Source organism: Coturnix japonica, chromosome 2, assembly GCF_054131305.1.
Source record: "Coturnix japonica strain WE chromosome 2, WE-NBRP24, whole genome shotgun sequence".
Taxonomy (NCBI): Eukaryota; Metazoa; Chordata; class Aves; order Galliformes; family Phasianidae; genus Coturnix; species Coturnix japonica.
Window position 1 is genome coordinate 123,748,650 of NC_140664.1, and position 25,726 is coordinate 123,774,375.

General features: G+C 41.3%; 1 protein-coding gene and 1 long non-coding RNA gene across 2 annotated transcripts; both read left to right on the forward strand.

The window, feature by feature from the left end:
• The first annotated feature begins 6,910 nt into the window (after nt 1-6,910).
• Nucleotides 6,911-9,469, forward strand: OTUD1 (OTU deubiquitinase 1). Its single transcript, XM_032443065.2, has one exon. The coding sequence runs from the start codon at nt 7,161-7,163 to the stop codon at nt 8,295-8,297; it is 1,137 nt and encodes a 378-aa protein (XP_032298956.2). The 5' UTR covers nt 6,911-7,160; the 3' UTR covers nt 8,298-9,469.
• Nucleotides 9,470-18,862: 9,393 nt separating this feature from the next.
• LOC107308968 (uncharacterized) lies at nt 18,863-24,319 on the forward strand. The gene is made up of 3 exons (XR_014943104.1): nt 18,863-20,849; nt 22,321-22,472; nt 24,188-24,319. It is a non-coding gene; the product is annotated as an uncharacterized LOC107308968 (long non-coding RNA).
• Nucleotides 24,320-25,726: the final 1,407 nt, after the last annotated feature.

Sequence of the window (25,726 nt, forward strand, 5' to 3'; positions counted from 1 at the left end):
GACCAGAAGTTATTGCAGACATAGTTTAAATAATAAATCACTTGTACTATTTGGAGTCATTAGAGTGAGTGAAACCTTACTACCCTCTGTGTATGGGATTCATGTGGCTTATAGAAAAAAATTGCCTTAAACTTCAAAAACTAAGCTTCGAAAATGAAACATTTTTATTAACAGAAGAAGTAAGAAAAGATACAAACTAACAAGTGAAATTTAAAATGTTAGAATTGTTCTCAGTCTGAATGTAAGGATGAGATCAAAGCCATCTCTATACCAAAGAAATGTAATTGGTAAGAAATTTACTAAGTTAGCTATACTAGCTAAAAAAGGTAATCATCACTTACTGCTTTCACAAATGCTGTTTGACTTAGTATGAAAAGGTAGATGCCATTATTATGTTAATGCCGAGTGATAGTTTAAACTGATGCTTCTGACTGGTATTCTCAGGCTTGGTATTCTCAGGGAACTGATCAAGTGATTCACATTTATTTGTGAACATAGGAAACCCAACATTTTTCTTGTGATAGAGTTCATCCTGACTTGGTTGTTTTCTTAGTATTGATTACAGCCTGGTCATGCTGTCCTAACTACTGTGTTTATGTTAAGTAGCTTGATGCTTCACACTGTAATTACTGCAGTTATGATAACCTTGTGTATTTAGAAATGTCTTTGCTGTATAGTCTGGACGAGGCTAGCTACTGTATCTTTTAAGATAGTAATCAAGTTATGTGATTATTTGTTTTGTTAATCCAATTCTCTGAAAGATTTTATGATATTCTAATTTAGTTTGAAGCTGCTGAAAATGCATTTGAAATGGTGCTGTTGACAAATCTTAAATACTAGCATTCGTGTCACAATAAAATATTGGCTTTAACTTAGCAAAAGATAGTTGGCTATCTCTCTGGGATAGCTGTTTTTTCACTAGTGGGCCAGGGCCTTCTTTGGATCCCCATGTGAGAGATGGGGCTTTTATGTCTGCACTGCTCCTCACCAAGCTCAGATGAATGTGACCTTTGAGGAGCTGATGTTTCCACTTGCACACAGCAGTTTTTAAAACAAGGTACTTGCTTGTTACTTAACAAAAACAGGGCATGGGTCTATTATGTCAGAATGGAACAGTAAAGCTTTTGTGTCTGTACATGGTATGCCTGCTTGTTTCTGAAGCTTGGAAATGTCCACATTCAGTGACACAATGGAATTGGCGGTACACGGTAAATGTCTCCTCTTTGTTCTACCTCAGATTTTGCTTCAAATTCTAATTGTAATCATTTTACATATTCTACCTTGTTTGACTGACAGTCATCAATAGTTAATTTCTAACAGAGTCTCCAAGGTAACCAGGCTTCTGTGTTAACAGTTCTTGATGTTTTCTCTTACAACCAACATTTATCTTAGTCCCTTATTACAGAAAACCAGGTAGAGAAGGCTGCAACGCAAGTACGACAAATCAAATATGTGTATTTCCTATTTTTTCTCCTGTATATAACGGGCATTTTTTTGACCTGAGAAAAACATAGTAAGTCTATTTTATTCTGTCTGTGTTGGAAAAAGTGAGCAGATCTTCATGCACATAGCTCCTTTCAAAGGCCAGCCTACTTCAAACAAAATATAGAAGACAGTTGCTCTTTGTTCAAAGTAACGATGTTAATCCCTCAGAAAACTGGGGTGAGGGAAAAAAGAAAAAGTATAGTAGCACTTTCAGAAGAGAGATGTATTTGCAGGTGGAGATGATGACAGATCATAAATCCCTTGGGGAAGAAAAAATAAGTGGAACAAAGAAGCAGGCTGATATTTTACTGCACATTAAGATCAAAGTCTTTACTGTTGCTACACTGTTATTAAGCCAAAATGGTCCTTGCATTCACAGGCCATCCTGATTTCAACATACGGCTGCAAGTATTTTGTTACCAGTATCCTTTCATAGAAGCATTTGCAATTATGTCATATCTGAAAGCTAAGGCTGTGAGTCAAGTCTAAATTTATTCATTGCCAGGTTGTATCTATTTCATTTTGGCCAGTGCTGTCCTTTAACTTCATCAGCTCTTCTAACTCCCTAGTATTTCATCTGTCAAGTATTTATGAGGAGCCCTTTTCAACCTTTGCCAGATAAAGCCAGCCAAGAATGGTTAGTCTCTTGTTGTCACTCATGCACTTGATCATTTCAATCCCCCTTTGCTCATGTTCCAGTCAAAATGTAATGTCCTTAAGCAACGCTGGTCAGAAATAGATATCCAGATGAAGTGACAGTGATGAAATCACGATGATTCCATGGTTGAATAGCATGTGTGGGTCTCTGCTCCTGATGATTTCCCACAGCTGATATTCTGCTAATAGCAGAAATACTCACCTGTCAGTGAATGTCTTCCATTTGCAACACTGATTTTCATCTATCCTTGAAAGCAGCTCAATTTCTAGTCTCCAACTGTTTCCTACACGATATTTCAAAAATGTATATTGTAAAAATGCTGCTCAGCTCCATAGCCACTAGTGGAAGTAAACTGCACACCATATGGCACGATAATTAATGAAAATATTAAAGTCAGCCTTAAGACTGATCTTTAAAGATCTCCACTACTGAATGTCTTTCAGCATAATGATTCCTTTAAATTATCTGCAGTTTTCTCCCCTTTCATGAGTCCCATAGCCACCTTTCAATTCTTGTTCTAATCCTCAGAACTGTCTACAGATACTCACTCAAAGCAGCAGAAACATGACTTTGCTTTTCAGTACAATTAAATTGAGTAAAGATACCATTTTGTTTACTGGTATAAAATCACTAATATTTGCTATAATTCACTTATAATTATATCTTATAACATTGAAGCAATATTGAATCAGAAAAATAATAGTGTTTGTATATTTAGCCACAACAAACTAGATTAGGAAAGGTTTAATTATTTACAGAGTAGGACATTAATAAGGATGAATTGATGTCACCCCTCCTCTGTAATGGTTCCACCTGTGTTATTTTTTCTCATTAGATAGTGGAGTTAAACAGCTGTAATCTGACCTTGCCTTAACAGTTAGCTCTGTCATGTGTAGGTGGAAACAGAACAGGTTGGTGTTGTGATGAGGTAGCTTCTTCCCCTAAATTCCTTTGGAGCTAGAACAATACTTGTTGAGCTGGTTACACTGCATGTAACCATAAGCCTTTCCCACAGGATGGACCAAGCAGTGGAACAACAAAGGTATTTTATTTAATTAGATGCTGTTCCATGACTCTGAAAACACAAACTTTGCAGTGTGGTTTTCTGCTACGCTTATCCATGTGTGAAGTAATGACACCTCCTGCTGCTGCTTGCCAATGGAAGAATGGTAGGGAAAGCTGACTATTGCAAGGTTTTAGAGGATAGGGCAGGTGAGACTGTCCTTATAATTAGTCTCAGTCTCCAAAGCCTTTCTGCTCTAAGGCCACCTGTGGAAATGCTGGCTGCTTGGTACCTCACTGAAGTTATGTTTCTACTTCAGGAGTAGCTGGTCCTGTAGTACTGCACCTTTTTTTAATGTTATTTTACACTTAAAAGTTGTTGTTTATTTATTTTTTTAATCAGGAGTTACCTATTAATGATATCCGGCCTCTGTTATTTTTGTATTACCCACTTCCTCTACTTCCTTCACAGACTGTTCTGTTCAGAACCCTGTTCTGCTCTTGCTAGGAGCCAGAATAACTTTCCTCAATCCTAAAATTACCATTAACCAGCACAAAAGGGAGGGAAGGCAACTATTTCACTTCCTATAACTGATAACAAAATACAGGCACTGCAAACACTGTTATATTCTTTGAGGTTTATTAAATTATAAGATAGCTCTTTTAAAATCCTGTATGCATTACAGAGCTTGTTTACCTTGCATTATTACCACTGTTTTTTCTCAGAGGAAATAGCATTTATGATTCCTTTTTATATTCTGACATCATCTTTGAGCCCTATTCACAATGACCATCACAAATACCATCTACACACTGAGTAGAAATGAGAGACAGACTTGACCTGCGTCAGAGCTCACATTTGGAGGCTCACTTATCAAAAGGGATGTGAATCCAAGACCCTGAAGCGTGAGTGAATGTCTATATTTATCATCAGCAACCCTTTTTCCACTCTTGCCATGTGATGTCATGCTGCAGGTTACATCTCTAATGCCCAGTGCACCCATACAGTGATATGATTTCAACCTGAGAGTATTGAAGAAACCAAACAACAGATTGTGAGGCAATTGTGAGACACATCCCTTGTTTTGTGCAGCGTATGTATACCTCAGAAGTAATTACTGATACATTTACTTTCCATTTCATGTTAGTGATACAGTAAGGGTTGAACAAAGTATGAAATCATTACAAAAAAAACCCCAAACTGTCATAAGGAGTAGGAAAAAAGATTCGGGGTAGAAACAGCAGAATCTGTCAGTGCTGTTGGCTTATGACATCTACACAGGTTCATTTAACTATAGTACGAAATACTTCAGCCAGAAATATGTTTGGCTGAAGCACAGTTACATTATCATAAGTAAAAAGCTGTGGAAATGCTTATTCAGTGTCATTCAATACGTCACTTAATTTAACTTCTCTCTCCTTCTTCACTAATAAATGATCCTGCTGATGTAATTAATTTGTTCGTCAAGGTTAGAAGTAGTTCCATTCTTAGGTATCCAGTTTTACGTCACTGAATGCCACTGTTTTTCCACAGCTGTTTCTATGCTTGTGGTTTGCCTTGTAAACCATCTCAACCATTCCTGGAATGTGCAGTGTAACCAGTGCTAATGATTATGTCAGGAGAAACTTTAACCTCAAGAGATGCTTATGCTTTGTTACCACAGGGACTGCTTTAAGGTCTATTCTGCATTAGCAAAGGGCTTTACATTTGCCTGTCCTGAATGAGCCAGAAGACTGGGAACACTACACAAGACAGTGAAAGGCATTTCCATAGTGTTCTGCTTGCTTTCCAAAGTGTTCTAGTGCTCATGTGGTACAGTATGCAGGCAGTGGCTGCTCTACATGCAGCTCAAAGAAAGAACAAATCAGCACTTCCTGGCAGCAAAAGGCACCACAACGTGCTCCTTCCTTTTACAGATAGCCTTATATTCAAATTCTTCCCTGAAATTTAATACTCACAGGAACTTATTCACAGCACTTCATCATTCCTTTCTATTTCCACCCTTTTCTTCATCTAGTGACCTTGGATTGAAGCACGGGTTAAGACATTGTTATTATTGCAAACAGATGCCAGACATTTACTGAATGACCTTTCAGGTAAGTGCTGACTGGTGGTCACTCCTACCATGAAAGCTGAAAACTAGCCGTGAAATGCTTGTGCTGCAGAGGTTCAATGGGATTTTTGCCATTGATTTCTAGAAAGATTGGATTCCACCCAGGCCAAATGTGTGTGACTAACTCTAGATGCTCAGGCACAGAAAATGTTTGCCACGTTACACTGTCAGTATTTAATAACACAGGTAAAACGTGCTGAGGTGAACTTCTCTTTCTATTTACTTCACATGGGAGGTAATTAGTATGTTAAAAGCAATATGCAATTAACTCTCATACAGTGGTAGAACTGTTTGTTATGTTGCTCAGTTACCTAGTAACAGATTTTGATTGTATTTTAACAGTACTAGGAAGGTTACTATGTATATTTGAAGTGAAAACATGCGACTGATGTTACTGATACCTGTTTGTAGAATGATCCAATAGTTTGGGAGAGCAGAACTGTCATTACTGGGAGTTTCTATGTCATCCTAAGAGAAAGAGAACTGTGGCACTAAGTATTCAAAATGCAGCACTCATTTATAACAGAAATGCTCTTATTCTGCTGGATCTATTTACTATTCTCTAACAGAAAGAGCTGCCCATCTTTGCCCTTCACTGGAAAGTGTTTCAGTTTAGCACCATTTGATCGGTATATTTTACTCTCTAAGAAATGATTTGTCCAGAAATAAAGGTTCACTGGCTGATCTCATAAGCTATATTTAAATCAAAGTTCTGAACATTCTGACATCCGAGTGTCACTCTGTAATTTCAGAGCAGTTGTAATACTTTATCCTCCTGTTAACAGGCTGCCAGAAATGCTCCTGGCTAAAGCACATCACCATTTGTTCTAAAGGCATCAACTTGTTGGCTGTGGCAGGTAATTAAGACCTTACAATTCATATCTGATATACCTCTTACACCTCAACTTTGGAAGCAATACTGTTGGATATATAGTACTTACCACCCCCACCCATTCTTTTTCTCCTTCCTCCTGCTTGGATTGCAGAACTAAAGCTCAAATCATTCATCCCAAAGTCGATCCTGAAATCTATCTATCTATCTATCTATCTATCTATCTATCTATCTATCTATCTATCTATATATTATTCCTGTATAACTTTGAAATTAAACACAATATCCACTTTTCTGTTGTGGTAAGACTGGATGCCTGTGTTAACCCAGCACGAAGTGGGGCTCCTTACTCAACGTTATCACATGCAGCGTGTGCAGATAACATCACTGCTCGTGTCTGACGGGTGACATGCAGCTTTATTTATAGCACAACTAAGGCAAAAAGTCGTGTTGATTGTAAGACGCCACTGACATCAATAAAACAACCACCAAAGTGGTCTTTGGGAGTTGCATTTTCAATCTGTCCTCTCCAGTTATGAACCGATGACCTATATCGTAGTTTTACATGTACATGTACACATAGCGCATTGTAACCGATGAGTTATATCGTAGTTTCATGTATACACACACATGGTTCGCATTTCCCAAAGGAAAACTCCAGTGGGTCCCACATCCTCCCATCGCTCCCATCCCCCCCCGCCGGGGGCCGTTCCCTACGGAATCCCCGCCCCACATTCCAACGTGCTCGTTCCCCGCTGTAAACACGGCGCCGCTCCGCCCCCAGCAGCTTCCAGAAGGGCCTCAGCTCTTCGGCGCGCTCCCGCGTAGGGGCGTGTCCTGCCGGCCGTGCGGCTCCGCTTGTGGCGCAGTGAGAATTGCGGCGGCTGCCGCCGGGCCCAGCGGGCAGCGCGGGGCAGGGGAGGGGCGGCGGGGCGGGGGGCGATGCCCCGGGTTATTTTTACCCGGGCGGCTCATCCTCTCGGCCAGCCCCAGCGCGGCCCCCGCCGCCGCTCCCCGCCCCTGCTCCGGCGGCGCCGCCTATAAAGCGCCGCCCGCGGGGGAGCCGAGGATGCAGCTCTACAGCTCCGTGATCACCCACTACCCCGCGGGCGGAACGGCCCCTCCGAGCGCGGCGACCGTTTTCAAGGTCTCCATCCCGCCGGGACCCCCCTCCGCCGAGGCAGCGAGCGACGCCGCCGGGCCGAGCCCGAGCCCGACCGCCGAGAGCCCCGCCAAGGACGGCCCGAGCCCCGGGGGCCCAGCCGCAGCCGCCATGCCCGCCTTCTCGTCCTGCCTGGAGGTGATGCCGAGCGGCCCCGCCGCCGCCGTCCCGCAGTACAGCTCCTGCGCGCAGCTCACCGTCAGCCGCCGCCGCCCGCTGGAGCGCGTGGTGCCCATCCGCCTGCTGCCCCGGCCCGAGCCCGCTCCGCACGGCCGCGCCTGGCTGGAAGGCGTCGTGCAGAGCGGCGCCGACGAGCCCAGCAACCGCAGCCTGCGGCTCAGCGAGCACTGCCAGGCGCTGCAGGCCGCCGCCAGCCAGCCCGGCCCGCAGCCCGAGCGCGGCGGGGAGGACCAGGAGGGCGGCGGAGGAGCGGGCGCGGCGCGGCGGGCGGAGCGCAGCGAGAAGCTGGCGTTGTACCTGGCCGAAGTGGAGAAGCAGGACCGGTACCTGCGGCAGAAGGGCCGATTCCGCTTCCACATCATCCCCGACGGGAACTGCCTGTACCGCGCCGTCTGCAAAGCGGTGTACGGGGACCAGCGGCTGCACGGCGAGCTCCGCGAGCAGACGGTGCACTACATCGCCGACCACCTGGACCACTTCGGCCCCATCATCGAGGGCGACGTCGGGGAGTTCCTCATCGCCGCCGCGCAGGACGGCGCCTGGGCCGGCTACCCCGAGCTGCTGGCCATGGGGCAGATGCTGAACGTCAACATCCACCTGACGACGGGCGGGCGGCCCGAGAGCCCCACCGTTTCCACCATGGTTCACTACCTGGGGCCCGAGGACCCGACGCGGCCCAGCATTTGGCTGAGCTGGCTGAGCAACGGGCACTACGACGCCGTGCTGGACCGCGTCTGCCCCAACCCCGAGTACGAGGCCTGGTGCAGGCAGACTCAGGTGCAGCGCCGGCGGGATGAGGAGCTGGCCAAGTCCATGGCCGTGTCCCTGTCCAAGATGTACATCGAGCAGAACGCCTGCTCGTGAGGCCGCCCGGGACCAGGGCTGTGGGGACAGATGGGTGGAAGCGTGCTGGCCGTGATGGTGATGCCTTAATCCTTAATGAAGCAGCAGCACCCCGGACTGAGACGAGCGGTAGATCGCGGGGGATAAATCCAAGTGTGTTTGTAGTATTCTGTTGTAGAGACATAGCCTCGGATTATTTGCCAGCAGGTTCTCTGTGTTCGTTTTGTCTCCCTTCCTCACCGTTTCTCTATTTTCTATGAGAATGTATTTTTTGCACATTTTTAAACTGTTACGTCCATCTTTTACATCTCATGTTAGTATCTGGCTTTGAGCTGTATAGCCAAAAAACATTTGTAACGATTTTTGTAAATAAGGCTTATGATGTAACAGCTATTTTTTGCTGTGTTTTTTACCCATAAACCTTATATTTCTACCTAATGAAGCTGATGTCAAATGACCCTCCCAAACTGGCGAAAGCATCGTGGCTATTGGCAAAACAATAGTAGTTGTTCAAGCGCAGCAAAGTAGAAGTCTGCTTTCAGAACAGTTGCTTTCTCTGCCTCGAGTACAGAACAGGTCCTCTGAGCCGGCTGGAATGCAGCTCCACGTGCACCGCGCACGGAGCAATTGACTCTTCTGTATTTAATTACTGTTTTGAGTAAACTGGCCTCTCGTTGCCTGGTTGGCTCACCCTCTGCTCCATTTATGTTATTTATCTGTAATAACAGAACATTAACTTGCAATAGAATGTTGTGACTAGATAATAGCCTACCGCTTTGGCAGTAATTGCCTTGGCTGCACCTCGGTGTTTGTGTTCCTGTTTCTGGAGTTATGGTGTCTTTTGTATGAGCCATGCTTCTGTTTTGGCGCTTGTATTGCACCAACAAATCGTTATCTGATCACAACATTTTATTCATTGGATGTTATTTTCTATATAAGAAATCAGGAATGGTATTTTGAGTTAAAAAGTATTTAAATTGAGATTTGTATGGTTTGCTGGGTCAAACATTTAAATGTTTCCAAGCTGAATTCTGTTTCTTCTACTTTCTGATTAACTTGTTAGATATATTTATTAAGTACGGCAGTTTGTACTTTTTTTATTTTGTAATATATTGTGATTTTGGAATTTATACAGTATTTGTATAATAGGAATATTCTCAGCTAAAATGGAATGAATAAAGAATATAATTTTACTTGTGTTCTTTTCCCATCCTTTCTGTTCCTAGTGTGAGGAACTGGAAGTTCATTCAAGAGCCTTTACTGAGTTTCTTTGCTTTATTTTCCCCAGTGAGGAGGGGGGAAGCAGGGACATGAAGTTAGATGAATGTGAACAAGTGATGCTATGGGTGGCCTGGGGGTGTGGAAGAAAAGCAAACACTTAATGACAAGTGTTTCAAATCTATTGTAATTACAAGTGATTTTAGCATAAATATTTGCCACTGAGAAATCCCTGAGGGATTCCTGCCTGTACCGAGGATTGGTACCGTGGGTTGTGATGAAGCAGAGCCCTACTGGGCAGTGCAAGCCTTCACTTAGTCTCAGATTGCACGCAGAATCTGTGGGTGCCCCATTCCCTGGTGGCATTCAAGGTCAGGTTGGTTGGGGCCCTGGGCAGCTTGAGCTGGTGGGTGGCAGCCCTGCCTATGGTGGTGGTGGGGGGGGTGAGTGGAGCTGGGTGGGTTGTAAGGTCCCTTCCAAGCCATTTAATGAACTTTTGTGTCTGGGAGCCTTTATTCTGCAGCCATTCCCAAGCTCGTTTTAGGTTAGCCCTACCTCTGCACTTCTATCAGTTACTTGGATAGAGGTTGTATCACTAGGAGATACAGCCTTTTCCCTTTCCTTTTAAAAGTGAAATACCTTACAAGCTGCTCAATAGCATGGTGTGTATTTACATACCTATCTTTGCATCTCTAAAAATAGTGGGTCATCTTTAAACACACAGGAGAGCGCTGGCTTAAAATTAGGATTAAAGATAAGTAGCTGAGATGCTGCAGTCTTAATTGAGCACGTGTGTTCTGATAATGAGCTACAGGACTGATCGCATGTATGTTTGCCTTATGTGTTGCAAAGAGGAAATCAGAAACTTATGTTGTTTCCAAAACTTTCTTGGTTTGAATTCCAAGTGTATTTTCCACACACACACAATAATGCTTTCTCTTTAAAGGTCAAACAGCAGTGGAAGAAGCAGTCTTGCTGGTTGGTCCACTAGTGCTTACCTTAACTAAATCTCTGGAAGGCTGAACTCTGAGGGGAGAACGCATCAAAGATGCAGACATGGATGTGTTCATGGGAAAGAGAGACAGCTGATGAGGAGAACATCCCGGAGGGCTCCTTAGGAGTTCTGATGCCACTGCACACATATGACTGTAAGGAATTAAAATTGTTGAGCTGATTTTAAAAGCCATTAAGGATGTATTATTGAAGCATATAACAAGTTAATTTAGTGGCTTGCATTACACACTGTGTAAATTTCAGAAGAAAAATGGATAAATGGTACGTTAGGTGCTTAAGGCATGTGGAAACTGAATCGTTTTTGTAACACTGCTGTTTATAGTTCTGCTGAGAGATGGAGTTCATCTTGCCTGAGAAGGAGTGTTTTATTAGTGACAGTGGTCCCAACATGTGCAAAGCTGTGTGCCATCCCCCATTCCATACAAACTTTCCCAGCAAAAGCCCAAGAAGAGGGTTTTCCCTTACTGTCCCCGTTACTGAACCCAGAAGCTACAGAAGGACAAATGTTGCCCTTGCTCATAATTTCAGCGCCTGATTATTTTAACCTTGGGTAATCACTTGTATAACCCAGCTAATCCTTAGACCTGTCTGGGGACTGTAGGAAACAGGTTCGTATTGTTGGCAGTAAGTGAGAAGGAGATCTTGGTTTTCAGTGTTTAGTTGTGTGGTTAAGTGAGATAGAAAGTGGTTTAATTCTAAACTGAGCAAATGCGAACTGGAGTGTGCTCCTGCAGGCTGCACACTGACAGTGTGATGCCATCCTCACTTGTGTTCTGTAGTAGAAGTGAGAGCTAGATGGCAGGTTGAGTGCTTCATGTCAGGAATTCCTTTGGGTTGCAGAATGCCATTTTGGCATGAAAGATTGTCCACATTGTGATTTTCACATGTCTTGAACAGGTGCTGTAACACAAAGCAAGGTTTGTAAGAGTAGATTTGGTTTGCATATGAAAGGAACATTCCAAAATGGAAAAGGGAAGACCTTTCCAATGTTACTGTCCTTCATCTCAGTCAATGGATTTCTTCTTGGAGAGCTGAGTGGATCCTTGTCTGTGCTTCGTAACTTCCTAGGATGTGTAAAGGCTGCCTAACACCAGGTGTGAGTGTCCCCTTGTACTTTACCAGCCCACCACACGTGTAAAAGATACACCTGTTACATTAACGTCACTTGTACATAGAGGTGTATTTCAGTATTACCTGAGATTGTACAAAACCTCCTGTATCTGAATGTTTCTTCTGGCTGGTTTTGCTCTTACTCTGGAATTAGCTGACAGGACTAATTTCATCTATACCATATTTTTTTTCACACATACAAGGGTCCAGGACAATTCCTGTGCATAACTTCTATATTTTCATATTTTGGCTATCCAGCAAACAAACATTTCTGGGCAAGAAAACACATGGTTTCAGACCTCTGGGTGAGGTCTGGAGCTTGGTGACCTCTGTCCCTTTAACCTAATATGGCTAAGAGCAATGCTTCTTCCCTTTGCTGATGCTCTGCTCAAGTTAAGAAATTCCAGGATCTTTGGAACTCCAGCAGAGCTTCTTTTGCTATTTTATTTTTTTTTAGAGCCTGTGAGCAAAATGTACAAAATGCTTTTGTAAATAAACAGTACGATGAGTTTTCTATCTATCTGTCATTTGACTTAGAGATTGAGCTTTGACTAAGCAATTAAGGAACATGTTTATATGACTTGTTTTCTTAGCAAATTTCAGCTCCTCTGGATCAAGTTACTCCCAGGGCTGACCTTGCCTTCTGTAGCTTAAAGTAGGAGTGATGATAAAATTGATTGTCTCATTAATTATTCTCATAATTTGATATGACTCCTGCAAACCCTACCTACAATCTTTTTCATTTTGTTGTTGATCACTGATTATTTGCCCTTCCAAGTTTAACTCCAGAAACGAGTTATGCTGTACAAGAAAACCTAATTAAATAAGACATCTGAATGAGTTTATGAGTTGACAGCTGTTTTGCTGCTTATATGTAATTGGAGAAAAAGGTGGTGCCTGAAGTGAAGCCATTGTGAAAGGGCTTGTTTTGCTCTGAAAGATGGTTATGTCAGCTTGCGTAGTGTTGTGACTGATCTGAAGCCTTTAATGCACTTATGTTTGTTAGTTAGAATAAAAATGTTATTAACAACGAGTTATGTTTTTACTAAACTGAGAACGAAAACTCAGGAGACCAATATTGGGAGATTAAAAATGAAAACAATATTCTGCTTTTAAGAGCCAGGAAGAAATTGTTTTTTCCTTTAATTTATTTCCCATCATCAAGGAAAAGAAATCTTTAGCTTTACATAATGAATATTTGTGCCCATTCTATCTGAACTGCATCCTATTTGAACTGATAGGTTGAAGAAATGTAGGATAAGACCTTTTATTTCCGATTAATATGCCCAGAAGTGAAGTTTCCTTGGCTATCAGATTATATTTTATACTGCAGAACATTATGAGAAAGGTGTAGTCTCTACTGGAACTCGCTTGAGAAGCAGAGCACACTCTGTGCAGTGAATGGAATACTTTTTATATTTTTGGCATGCAGCTTATCTTCCTTATCAGGAAGTAAATATTTATGGATGCTTTCTCAATTAGATAGCTGTCCTTTTGTATAAACTCACAACAACTTGTGTAAAACATTTGTGCGTATGATTCCTGGTAGATTTCCACTTTTCAGCTGGTGTTTCATAGCAGCTGACCTGAAGAGAACCTGTGGCATCAGAACTTGCTGGCGAGCAGAAATAAATCAGTTCTTTGGCTGTGTTTTGGGTAGGACATCTGTAGTTGGTTTTGTCTCCTTGTAGAGGAAACTGATATAGTTCTGGCCAGAGAGACAAATGTATTTTAAAATGGATGAACAGGCAAATCTAGGCCCTGCTAGGTAAACTGAAGAATGTATTTTCCTAAAATAGTTACTCTGAAAAGCATTATGAATTTTGTTATCACAAAGGAGGCAGCTGTGGTAGCCTAGGATATGTGTTCTTTGAGGCACTTCTTTGCCACACTGAAATTGTTTCAGCAAAAAAACAGAAGAATGTCGTATTTTCAACAAAATATTGCCTAAAATGACTGGACAAGCTTGCAGTAATTCTCTATCAGTGTTATCCTGTATGGCAACATTCCAGCTATTTTCCTGTTGTGTTTTCTTTCAGGAGTCCTCACGATTATCATCCATAACACATAGCATAGTGTTTTCCTTCAGTTCTGGCAGTCCTGGTGTGGGGTTAGATGGGGTGGGCAGTGAGGGGGCAAGGTGGTTCCTGAAGTGAGATGTGCTGGTTTACTCATGCATCAGCTTTCTCTCTCTGACAATGACAACACATTCTGCATCAGCCAGTGGCCAGGAGTACACTGACATGTAGGTTTTATGTATGGGTCACAGAAGTCACTGCAATTTCAGTTAAGAAGCTTAGTAGGTATGTGTGACTAGCACCAATGCACGTTATATACTGCACTGAATATTATTTGTATACTCAAACCTGAAGATACAGTAAGTACCTGAAACAGGCTTTGATTGCATGTAAGATCCATCAGCAGCCCATGTGTGTGCAGCTGTGAGTCCCCCACAGCCTCATTGTACTGATCTGACCAGAGCTCTCCCAGGCTGAGCCTCAGTCTCTGGGTCCTGTCAGGCATCTCAGAGCCACTTAGGACATGGTGGCTTGGGGAGCTCAGCGTGCCAAAACCCCTCCACAAATTCCCCTTTGAAACTCTGATTTCTGTAACATTATTTGGTGGGTGAATAAGTGCTTGTAACAGATCTTCTGACTTTGTTGTCTGGAAGCTTACGTGATGCATTGCGTTAGGCTCATCATCAGGTAGCAACATGCTACAGGTGGGTTGTATTTGTAAGGAATTATGTCATTCCAGAGAGCAAAAATGTTGGTGTTTGCAGTCATTCAACCAACTAGATTTTAGCCGTGAGAGCAAGTGAGCTGTACAACAGTTAATGCACTACTTTGGCTGAGGGATTGAGTTAATCTCTGCTAAGGCCTTGGGTGCTTCCTCAAGGCCTTGCACCTTATCTTGGTGCTCTCTGGATTGGGCTGTTGCCAGCCAGCAGCTATAACAAATCCCCTTCATGCTGGCGTTGATGGAGGAGATAGGCATGAGGCAGGCACTGTCACTGTGCAGGGAAACCTATGCCATGGTTTGTCTCACTGGTGCTCCATTGGTGTCCTGTACCACTCCAGTCTAGGAAGAGAAGAAGGATTAAAAATGGATTATTTGCATAGAATTACCTTTTTTCCTCCCAGAGATTACATAAGAATACAGATCTTGGCTAATGGGAGTTAAACCCAAACTATATTTTAGAAATATCACATCTGATGAGATTTGATTTATGTGTTGTTTCCAGCTTCACAGAATTTGTGACATAATTAACGCACACAGATGGGCCTCTGTGAACAGTAAGTTTCTAAAGTATTAATTCCACTGTTATGGACTTCATAAGTGTTTACAGCTGTGTTAAGGTTGGTAAGTAGCAAGGGAATTCTTAGCAGGAAATATTACATGAATAGGATGTTATAAAAGTCTGACGCTTCTTGCGTGCTTGGTTGGAAATTTCCAGCTTGAATTTGTTAAGGGAAAAAGAGAATGTAACATGGAACTTATTTGGGCTCTTTGCTGCTGTGCTGATGAGGAACTCATCCCAGCAAAATCTCACACCCAGTTCCTTTCCTAAAAGAGCAGCCCTGGCCTTGGCTTGGTGCACATGCATGTAATATGTGGCATTGCTGCAAACCCTGTGCAGTGCAGGGCCTGCGTCCCTCTGGTGAGGCCCAGCTCCAGCCCCAGGAGCACAGGCTGGCTTTCAGCAGAGGGCTTTGGTCCTAGGAACTAGATTTCAAGGTGCCCATACTTTTTGCAGTATTTCTGTGCACATTCTTACAATGCTAACGTGTTTGTATGAGGAGTTTGTAGCCCCAGGAGAGCACTGAAGGTGTTGAAGCTACTGTGTTATAGACCTATAAAACTCCCTTATATGACTAAATTGCTACTTAATAGGAAACCACGGTGGCTGTAAACAGGAAAATGGTATAACAGTTATAAATAGTTCACTTCGGAGCAATTGCTGTGGAAGAAAAAGAGGGAATTACATGACAACAACTCAGTACAGGTCCCTGGCTGAAACAAGCCAGCTGCTTTGCCAGCCCTTGGGAGTCTGAGTTCTGCACTGCCCCTGCCACATGGCTCTGAACATTGACATAGAATATCAAGGTGGTCTGCACTGACAGTGAGGTTAAACATTTAGACTTCTTTTTTTCTGTTCTTCTTCTGAAGGATTAGGAGGAAGTTGCCAGCTCCTAAATTACATTCAGGCTCTAAAGGTCAAAATGCATCTCCTGGTGCACATCAAAGAGTTTCTTAGCTCTGACTACTGGAGAAATGGGGCTTTCATCATCTGTTATCCCATGCGAGGCTGTCACTGTCCCACTGGTGTGCTTTCCTCTCAATGTCTCCTGCATTATCTTCAGCCCTGCTCTTCCCTTTTTTCTGCCAATCTACAGCCGTGCTCTGCTCCTGGTACTTTCTTCTCTCTCCTTTTTTCTAAAATGCATTAGTTTCAGACAACTTCAGCTCACTAGAAGCTGCCCAGAGCTGTACCTGAGACTGTCGTGCCATGGTGTTCTGCTTCTCCTGCATCACCAGGGATCCGAACAGTGGGCACTGGGGATCAGGTAGCATCAAGGGGTTCACCAGCACCCCAAGGACCAGAGGCTGCAGCTTGGCTGTAAGAAGGGGAGTAAAGCTCCCAAATAATAAGCAGAGTAGTTGATTAGCCTGCTTACATGTTGGCAATTTCTGCCCAAAAGCATAGAAGTCCACCAGGCTATGGTACCTGTTACCTCTTAATCCTTGAAAAACACTGTGTTTTATGATGTCTATATTACTTTACTTTTAAAAAGTCACATTTGACATCAAGTTCCTCTGCCTTTGGGTCACCTTGTGTTCTATACACCCTTTAAGCCCGTCTCTCTGCCTGGGAACTGTAAGTTAGATTTTTGAAATGCCAGAGCTGTTCAACTGCTCTTTTGCTCAACTTCTGCGTATCAGAGACGGGAGCAACAATTTTCTCACAGCATTAGCGTGCCATGAGCTACAGTGAATGTACTTTATAAACAGGGGAAAGTACAATGGAGCTGCTATGAGTCATGGTAGATTCGATACACATGGTTTATTTTTCCTACTTTTTTGTGCTTGTAGATGCTAATTCATGATAGATACAATTGAAACATTTGACATTTCTGGTTTTCTGTTCTGCCAGGCTCCTTTTGCTGTTTTTCTTTAGGTTGTAACCCTTTTCTGGCAAACTTGCTTTGAACTGGATTGTGGGTAGGTACTTGTGAATATGACTATTTGTATACTAAAGTGTAACATTTATCTTAAAGATTTTAATAAGAGAAGGAGATAGCATTTACTTATGCAAATCTAAGTATTTTCAGGTTAAACTTACACAACAGATCCACTTAGTAACTTGTGTGCTATGAAGAGTCTTTATAAAAGCCAAAAGCAATACCTTAAGTTCAAATATCTAATAATTAAAATCTCTCGATTAGCATAACATTGCAATGCTGGTCTCTCCTTTGAACAGAATGATGTCTATGGCACAAGGAGCATCTGTAAAAATATGTGTCTTAAGTAATAGAAACAAATTTGTTTCAGTGAATTTCACCATGGCCAGAAAGAGGGACTTAATGCACTTTTCTTTGTGTGTACTTTGGCCAAGGCAGAACGTGATGCCAGCCGTTTGGTAATAATAATTAGAAAAATAAGTTCCTTCTTCTCATGCTATTCCATATCATTCATTTGCTTTCATCTCTATCCCAAACAAGATTAGGGGTGGAAACATGTTCACCAAGATTTTTCTCCCTAACCATGAGAAGTGTATTGCAGCATCTTTTTTACTGCCTTTAGAAAACATGAGGAGATTAAAAACTGCAGTACATTACACTGACAGATGAGATGGACTCTTTTTTTTCCCCCTTATATAACTGGATAAACAGTTCTGTAGGAAAATAGAGTTATCATCATATGTTATTCTCTGCAACAGTATGTGCATAAGTAATCCTCAGCAGAGATACCTTTAATAACAGAAAATGAGAATTGAGTTCTGCTGTATGGCTTTGACTTCCAGTTCTAGCACTAGGGATGTACACTGAGATAATGTGGTACCCTGTACTGTTTCAAACCCACAGAAAAACTGGTTTCCTTTAAATGAGTGTCACGCATGTGTCTACATTTTGCTGTGATGATAACTCGTGATTACTTCTCCAGTGCTCAGAACTCTTGATACTTACCATGCTGAACCTGTGAATAAATGAAGAGTCAGACACCTGAATAATAGGAATGAGAATAACAGTTATGTTGTTTGTGATGCTTCTTCTGTTTCATCTCTCTTCACAGTTCCTGGCAGGCTTTAGCCAAACAGAAGCCCAGCTCGGGCTTAAAAACCAATATGAGCTAAATGTGCTTTTGGCTAAACTTCAACCTTCTTTTTCACTGCCTTGAGTCAGTGTGCCAGAAAAGGGCACCGATCTTGAAAAGAAACACCGCCTTAATTTGTCACATATGTCACTACAAACGGATGCTTGTGATGGAGGAATTCAGTAGCTTCTTAAGGAGATCAACAGATTACATTACAGTTTGAAGGGAGCATTACTAGAAGATTAGAAGCCTCTTTTAATGACTGAGATTAAAAGCACTGAAAATCTCAGCTGCTACATTGCTTGATTTGCTAATATCTAGGTATGTGGGTGTGCATTTTCTAACCTTATGAATAGATGTGGTTTTGGCTGATGGAGAGGGCCATAACTGGTGCCAGAATTCCTAAATATACCCAGAACATCAATTATAAACACTGTGAGCACATATCAGTGTTGTTAGAGAGGAGGAGAATCAAAGCTTTACAACACACTGGAAAAAAAAAAACCAACAAAAACTGATGTGGTGAACTGTATTTACGTGCAATATTTAGTTCAACAACAACAAAAAATAGAGTTATATGCGGAAAGCATTTTCGAAGTTATTTTCAATTGAGTTGTAATTAGTGCAGCAGACTTTTAACGAACAGCGTGCTGTTACTGCCATATGTATGCTGTGACTCTTAAAAGCCGTGAGTTAGTCAAAAGTTATACTAGAATGTGCTTCTACTTGTAATGTTTTTAAACTTTTCAAACATATAATTAAGACCAAACAACTGCACTCCTCTAACGGTGTGTAATTGGATGGATAATGGCTATCATTGTGGTGGCGCATGCAAAGTAATTACTGCAGGCCTCTAGAACAGCAAGCACTTGGGACAAACCTAACATATTTGCAATATACAGCTGTGCCCTTTGACAGGAATGGGTGGTATCTGCATTCAACATTTGAAATATTCAGTTCTACAATCTAAAGAAAGTTTTCATCCCATTGTAGTACTCTTCTGAAGTTGTTCATCTATTAGAGCTTTGGTTTTGGTAGAAAACTCTACCCCTGGTTGTTTAACACTCTTGGCAGCCTGGAGACAGTTCAGAAAATACCTTAAGGGTTCTAGGCTCCATCAGTCATTACCAGATATCTTCACTGTCTGTCCAGGAGTTGTCCCTTCAGCTCTGAACACCCTGTATCACTTCACTCATTTTAGAAGAAAAGAAATACCTGCACAGAATGAATCCAGACTCACCATCCCCATCTCCACAGCTGTGACATCTGGTTCCACTCCCTCAGCCCAGTAGGTCAGGTTGCCTAAAGCCCCATTCAACCTGGCCTTGAACACTTGCAGCAGCTTCTTTATGCCAGTGTCTCACAACCCTCTCAGTGAAGAATTTATCCCATTCATCTAATCTGAACCTAACATCTTGTAATTTAAAGCCATTACCCTCAGATGTTCAAACTGATCATCATACCTAACTGAACTCAGAAGAATTTCTTCAGCTTGCTTTTAGCTTTGAATATCGCTGCCCTATTTAGGAGCTGAAGAAAGGCCTGAGATTTTTCCCTTCTGTGGCAACTGGACTGTGGAAAATGTTCCTGCCCCCTCAGGCCCTCCCTTTCTGTTGTCCTTGGACTTTCATGGTGACAAGAACTATTGTCAAAGAAAAGACATTGTTTGGGATGACATCATTTGAACGATTGCTCTTCCTCTGTTTCATTTTTAGATCGTACTTAGTGTCAGTAACAGACTTAAGCTTTACTAGCACTGAATCCCAAGTGCAGCGGAAGTCAAGGCTGTGAGGTTAGGATAACTGGGTAAGTAGGCCAATAAGTAATTATGATAAGAAGGTTAGTAAAATTAGTAGCAGCAATAAATGGCTAAAGTTATCCTACTTGAGTTCTTTGTTCTACATTTTGCCAGTGATTGTTTTCTTAGAATTATTTACTAGAAGCAGCAGAAAATTGCTAAGCACTCTCACAGTCATAAAAGTGAAAATTAAATGATGACAGGGGGGATGTCTATGACATTTGATGTGAAAAGGGCAATGGAACTAGTGTTTGTAAAGTGGAATGTTTTACACTGAACAATACAGTAGATAGATTTTACTGAGTCCAAAACAGAAGCTGATGCAAATGGAAGGATAAGAAAGGCTTAAGCAGCAACACATTCAAAGCAAAAGAGGGCCTGTAGATGTTATGACTGAAGGGTGGCACAGGGTTAGCAGTTTGGTGCATCTGTCATCAGTATTTGAACACAGCCTGTGTTCAGCAATAGAGATGTGAAATTTCAGGTGAAGTACAGGGCTCAACTTTATTTCAGTCTCTCTTCTATTATTTTTGGGTTATGATCACTGCACCTGGGCTTTTCACTTTTTACTCCTTTTAGCATTGAAGTCTGGAGGACGCTGGGCCTAGACCAGCATGTATGAAGCAGACCATCCAAATAGGATGGAAGTCAAATAATACATGTCAAATAATACATAATTCTCCAGACTTGAAGTGCAAAGATGTTCTTCTGGAACTGGCCCTGCTGCCTAATAAAGCATGTAGGTGCAAAAAGTCATGGACACTTTGGTTGAAAGAGAAATGAAGACTACACAAAGATGGACACAGCTTTGCACAGATGGATATTCTTCAAAGGACACATCACAGTTGTGTATTCTGTTTTCTTGCTTTTGCTGATGTGCTGTTCTGTCCACAGGATGCTAGAAGTTAAAGTGAGAATTAATGCCTATATCCTTGTCCCAAAGATCCAGAAATATTACTAAAACCACTGTTCTTCTTGAATATCTTCTACTTTAGAAGAGTGTCTTGCTGTTTGAGGAGAAAAATACAAATTCTGTGGGGATCTCAGATCTACCAGAGCAGATGCAGGCCTGATCTGAACTGTGGATATCTACATGGAAACATTTTCTGTAGTTTCAGGTTAGAGTTGGAGTTCTTCAAGACCTACAGGGATGTCTAGTTGTGTGCCTAAACATGACTTCAAATTAATCAGAGATTACATGCCTGTGTATACTAGGTGCAGTACCATACATATGGGTCCCAACAAAGATCGTGATAAGCTTTGTGTAAACAGGTAACAAATCCAGTCTGTGCTTCAGAGAGTTTGCACGAGTGAAAAACAAGTTGTAGTAGCTGAGTGAAATAAGCCAAATTATTTTATGTTCTGAAAAGATCAAAATAATGAAATGAATAATTTAGCTGAAGTACCAGTTTACCGCCTGGGGACACACTTTGTAGCTGATGTTGTGGCACCCACACTTTTGAAAACAAAGTCTGTAAGTAATATGCATCCTAAGATGTTTATCCAGGCTTTTAGAGACATTTATCAAGTGAAAATGCATCCATGCATGCACTCACATATGTATACACACACACAAACAGGTTCTTATCACAGGTCAAAATACCTTGCTGACAGTGATTACAGGTTTAGAAATAACATTACTGTTCTTTAACTTGATAGAATGATAAACAAATGAGAAACAAGCTTTAAATGATCTTTCTTTTAGCCAGATCTGGTATTTTTCTGAAGTTTCATCTTAAAAATTCTTCATTATCTGATGCTTTGTCATGTATCAAAATGAATACTGCACTATTACTAAGGTGTGATTCACTAGGGTTTTTCATACCCTGAAATATGTTTTTCCCAGCTAACCATTACCTTGGAGGATCAGCAAGAGGCTGCTGGGTTTCCAGCAGTGAAAGTAAGTTTGCAGCACAGACCTGGTCGTGCATGCATAGGGTTTCATGGGTATTTGGTGTTCTCTGTGCTGTCCTTGCTACAAAAGTTAAGATAGTGGCCTCTGGTTCAACTGCTGAAAGCTTCTCTAATGTTTCCATTTAGAATTTTTTGAGAGAAAAAAATATCTTCTCTCTTTAAAATAAAAAGGCAAGGAATGGTTGGGTAATGGAATTATATTTATTAAATGCCATCCCTTCTTTATGTAAAAAAAATATATGTAAGAAGGGTAACAGTCATTCTATACAGACTAGGTGAAGTTTCCCAGACAATCTGAGACTGCTAGGGAGGTAAGGTAGTTAATAAACCCAAGTACTGATGCTATTGCTTGGACAAACTGTTTCCTACCAGGTGGTTCTGCTTATCACTATGGAAATAAACTGCTACAGTGGGAGTCTTGTTTACTCTTTGGATGACTCCTCTCTCTGTAACTTGTAATTGCGAAGTGGTGGGATGCTTCACTTTAACACAAGAGAAGAACAAACAGGGCAAAAGTAATAGTGGTGGGAGCAGACACATTCTGTTTGTTGTACTTTCATCTTGCAAACTAACATGATTTAAGTTCTGAAATATCCTAAACTGAGGAAGAACTGGACATGGTTTTGAACTTCTTAGCATTACATAATAAAGCTTATTTTTTGGTATCTTGCTTAGCTCTACAGAAAAACTAGCATGGATTTGGGCCTGATGAAAGAAGAAAAAGACCAGATTACTAAAAAAGTACTGGAGATAAATGGAATAGTAGTAAATAATTTCCAGAGGGCATTTATTTGAAAACTGCTGGCCCAGAATTGAATGAGATGAAGGTAAGGTGTCATACTAATTAAAGGGTAAGTTGATTATAATGATATAATTATGAATATAAAAAGTTACTGTGAAATTTACATCCAAGCATTCAGAACCTGACCCTGCTGACTGTGCCAGCCTGGTCAATACTTTGTACATGTTGTAAGTTGCTCTTTCTCTGTGGAGTCTTCATACGTATGTAGATGAGGTTCCTGTATTTCAGTGAAAGGAGAGAGATTTGAATATTGTATTTGTAGTTATTAGATAATTAAACCCCAGGAAGAAATGAAAATAAAAATTGCTTGGGAAAAGAAAGTCAGATGGCTGCTAATAAGGCAGGAAACCATTTGGCTCTTGGAGAAATGCAGCACTGAGCAGAGGCAGTTAAAGATGGCTGGGCAGTGGGTTGCATGGGTATCTGAGAGGAGGAACTGGCTCCAGCTGTACTTGGTTGCAAGCATACCATTGAGACAGTTTTTTGAATAGAAGCAATGCACTGGCATCAAGGACATGTAGGGATTCATACTGATGATAAATCTGATTCCAGATGTGTTTATTTTTTGCTTTGGAAATTCTTCTGTAAGACAAAGATCATGGTGCTTTGTGTTTGGAAGAAGCAAACTGGAGCAGTACAGCTGTGACTAACAGGTGGCAAGAAATCATTTATGGGGTAGGCTGCAAACAGCTTGTGATCCCACCTGGCCTGTTAATACTGGTATTCCTACAGACAATCATCCTCTTCTACTAACACAAACAGACAGCAGAGCATCATCGAGCTGTCATGCAGCTGCTCCATGCTTGCTACCACACCATTCATGTGTTCCTTGCTTTCTCTATTTCTCTTGAGCATATTCTGAGATACTGTCAAAGAGGCTTTCTTTCTCCAGGAAGCACAAGTACACGACTAGTTATTTTCAGTGTGGCAGCTGAGAATTTGCAAGCATATATGGTAAAACTTCTTAAAAGAATGTCTCCAAGGCAACTATTTTAATCTTCTAAGCTAGATGATGCATGACAAAATAGTTTAAAAAATGTAGCTGCCCTTACAGCATTCCTTAGCTTTTGTAGGTCTTTAAGGCTACTCTTGTAATCTAATTAATGCCAGGATCTAAGCCCAGGCTAATAACCGGATTGTTAGTTCAGTTGCTGGCACAGTTTTGGCATGTGCCAACTTGCACGTTCCCCAGCAATGCTTGGATCCAACCCAGAGCTCCGCTTCCACTGGGCACTGATCCCACATGGCAGGAGATGAAAGCTAGACTTTGTCCCTCAGTTTCAAGGCCAGAAGATGAGTGTCTTGACCTCTTCTATTTGCTAGTATAGTAGCTGCCTAATATTCTTAATTTTGTTTCCAATGGAAAATGCCAACAGCTACTTACTGAGATAGAACAACTTAGCAATGCCACCATAGTGCACAGTAAAGGGATGGGATCCATCTTTGAGGGACAAAGTGAAGCATGCTTTTATATATTGTTATACCAAATGACCTGTGTAAAGGTCTCGCTTCATGCAATCAAATCTTTATGTGGAATTGTGTGAAGAATTAATGACAGAGGAAACATTGAGAGTACTATGGAGTAGCTGGGAGAAGTACCTGAGGATGATAGTCCTTGATGCCACAGCCTGGCAACAAATCCAAGTACTGCAGCTGAGGGGAGTGACGTAGAAGAAAGAGTAGCAGCAAAACTAGGGAAAATGATACAGCCCCCTTTGTCTTTTTGCTTGTCTCTTCCAGTTCTGTGATTTATGTCTCTGCTGGGAAACCTGTAAATGAATGAAGCCATTTGTTGGGATAAGCAAATCAGCGAAATTCAACAGCTGGACACAGAGAAATGGAAATATAATAAAGACTTCTTTGTGAATTGAACTTAGTTCTTGCAAGTGTTTTCTTGATGCTGCCTGAAGCAACCCTGTGAATTATGATGTTTGACACACAAAGAAACAAAAAATAAACAAAAAAAAATCAAACAAACACCATGCTGGGCCAACAGCTAATCACAGAAAAGAATAATTTCTTTATTTTATCTGTTGCATGTACATAAGAGAGACTAATCTTGATGGGATAAGTGAGTTTTTGGCAGATATGTTCATTTTGATTTGAAGCCTATGCATATTTACAGACTGAACAAAGAGGAAATACTAATCTGGTAATAAAGCCTCTTATTCTAATACGTACACAACATTCATAATACAGATCTTGCGACAGAAAGTAGAAGTGCTGAGATAAAATATGTTTTAAAAACAAAGAAATACATTGTGGCATTTTGAACAGGAAATGGAAAATACACAAAGCAATTTTTTATTAAATAATAATTTGGTGGAGAATGATTTCTTCATTCTGGCCAAATGTATTTCAACATTTGTGACAGTGCTAAAAACTAAAGTTATGATTTGAATTTTCAAGACCATGAGATATATGACTGCATCGTAAAAGAGTGTATCCATGCAAAACATTTTGATAATCAGCAAGAGTGAGAGAAGAGAACGATGTGCACTACAACTGAATTTGAGTTTGGTAGCCTAATTACATTTTAGAGGTTGCATAGCGCCCTGAGGGCTCTGCAGTCTGTCTCATTCTGCTCAAAAGGTTGGTCAACTCATTGCCATTTTTTGACTACTAATAATAAAACATTTGTCTTCTGCTTACCAAGTGCCAGTGAAAATTGCTGTTGCATCCAGGTGTATATGGAAATGAGATTTGTTCATTTTTATGTGGTTACGTGCAAATATAAACAAAAATACGGAGCCATAAATGTCAGCTATAACCTTTAGCTTTAAGGTCTCTATTAGCCTGGAGGTAATGTTGGATAAAAGAGAAATAAAATTGAAATGGAAACGAAATATATATTTTTTAGTGTAATATAATTTTGACACTACCAAGCCCAAGCAAATAAATTAGTAACAACATTAAATCTGCTAAACCAAGCTTTCCAAACAGAAGGCAGCTGCAGTCCCGTGTTATGAACACTGTATCTGTCTCTCAGATTCAGCCAGTAGCTTCCCCTTAAAAGAAAAGAATGCAACAAGAGCAATGAGATTCAAAATAAATTATTAAACAGAGAACTCACATTTAGGAACATATAAGAGGAGGAATATTTATTTCTTCCGAAGAAAGAATTCTGTCTGCAAGACAATGTAAACCCCTATATTGTCAGGCTTGTTAGCTGCACTTGTTGCCGCCATGCTTAATAGCCTTGCTCCTGGAATCACTCTGCTCCTGTAGAGGTTTTATTTCTGAACATTCTTAAGATGAATAAGTCATTTTGTGTTGCAT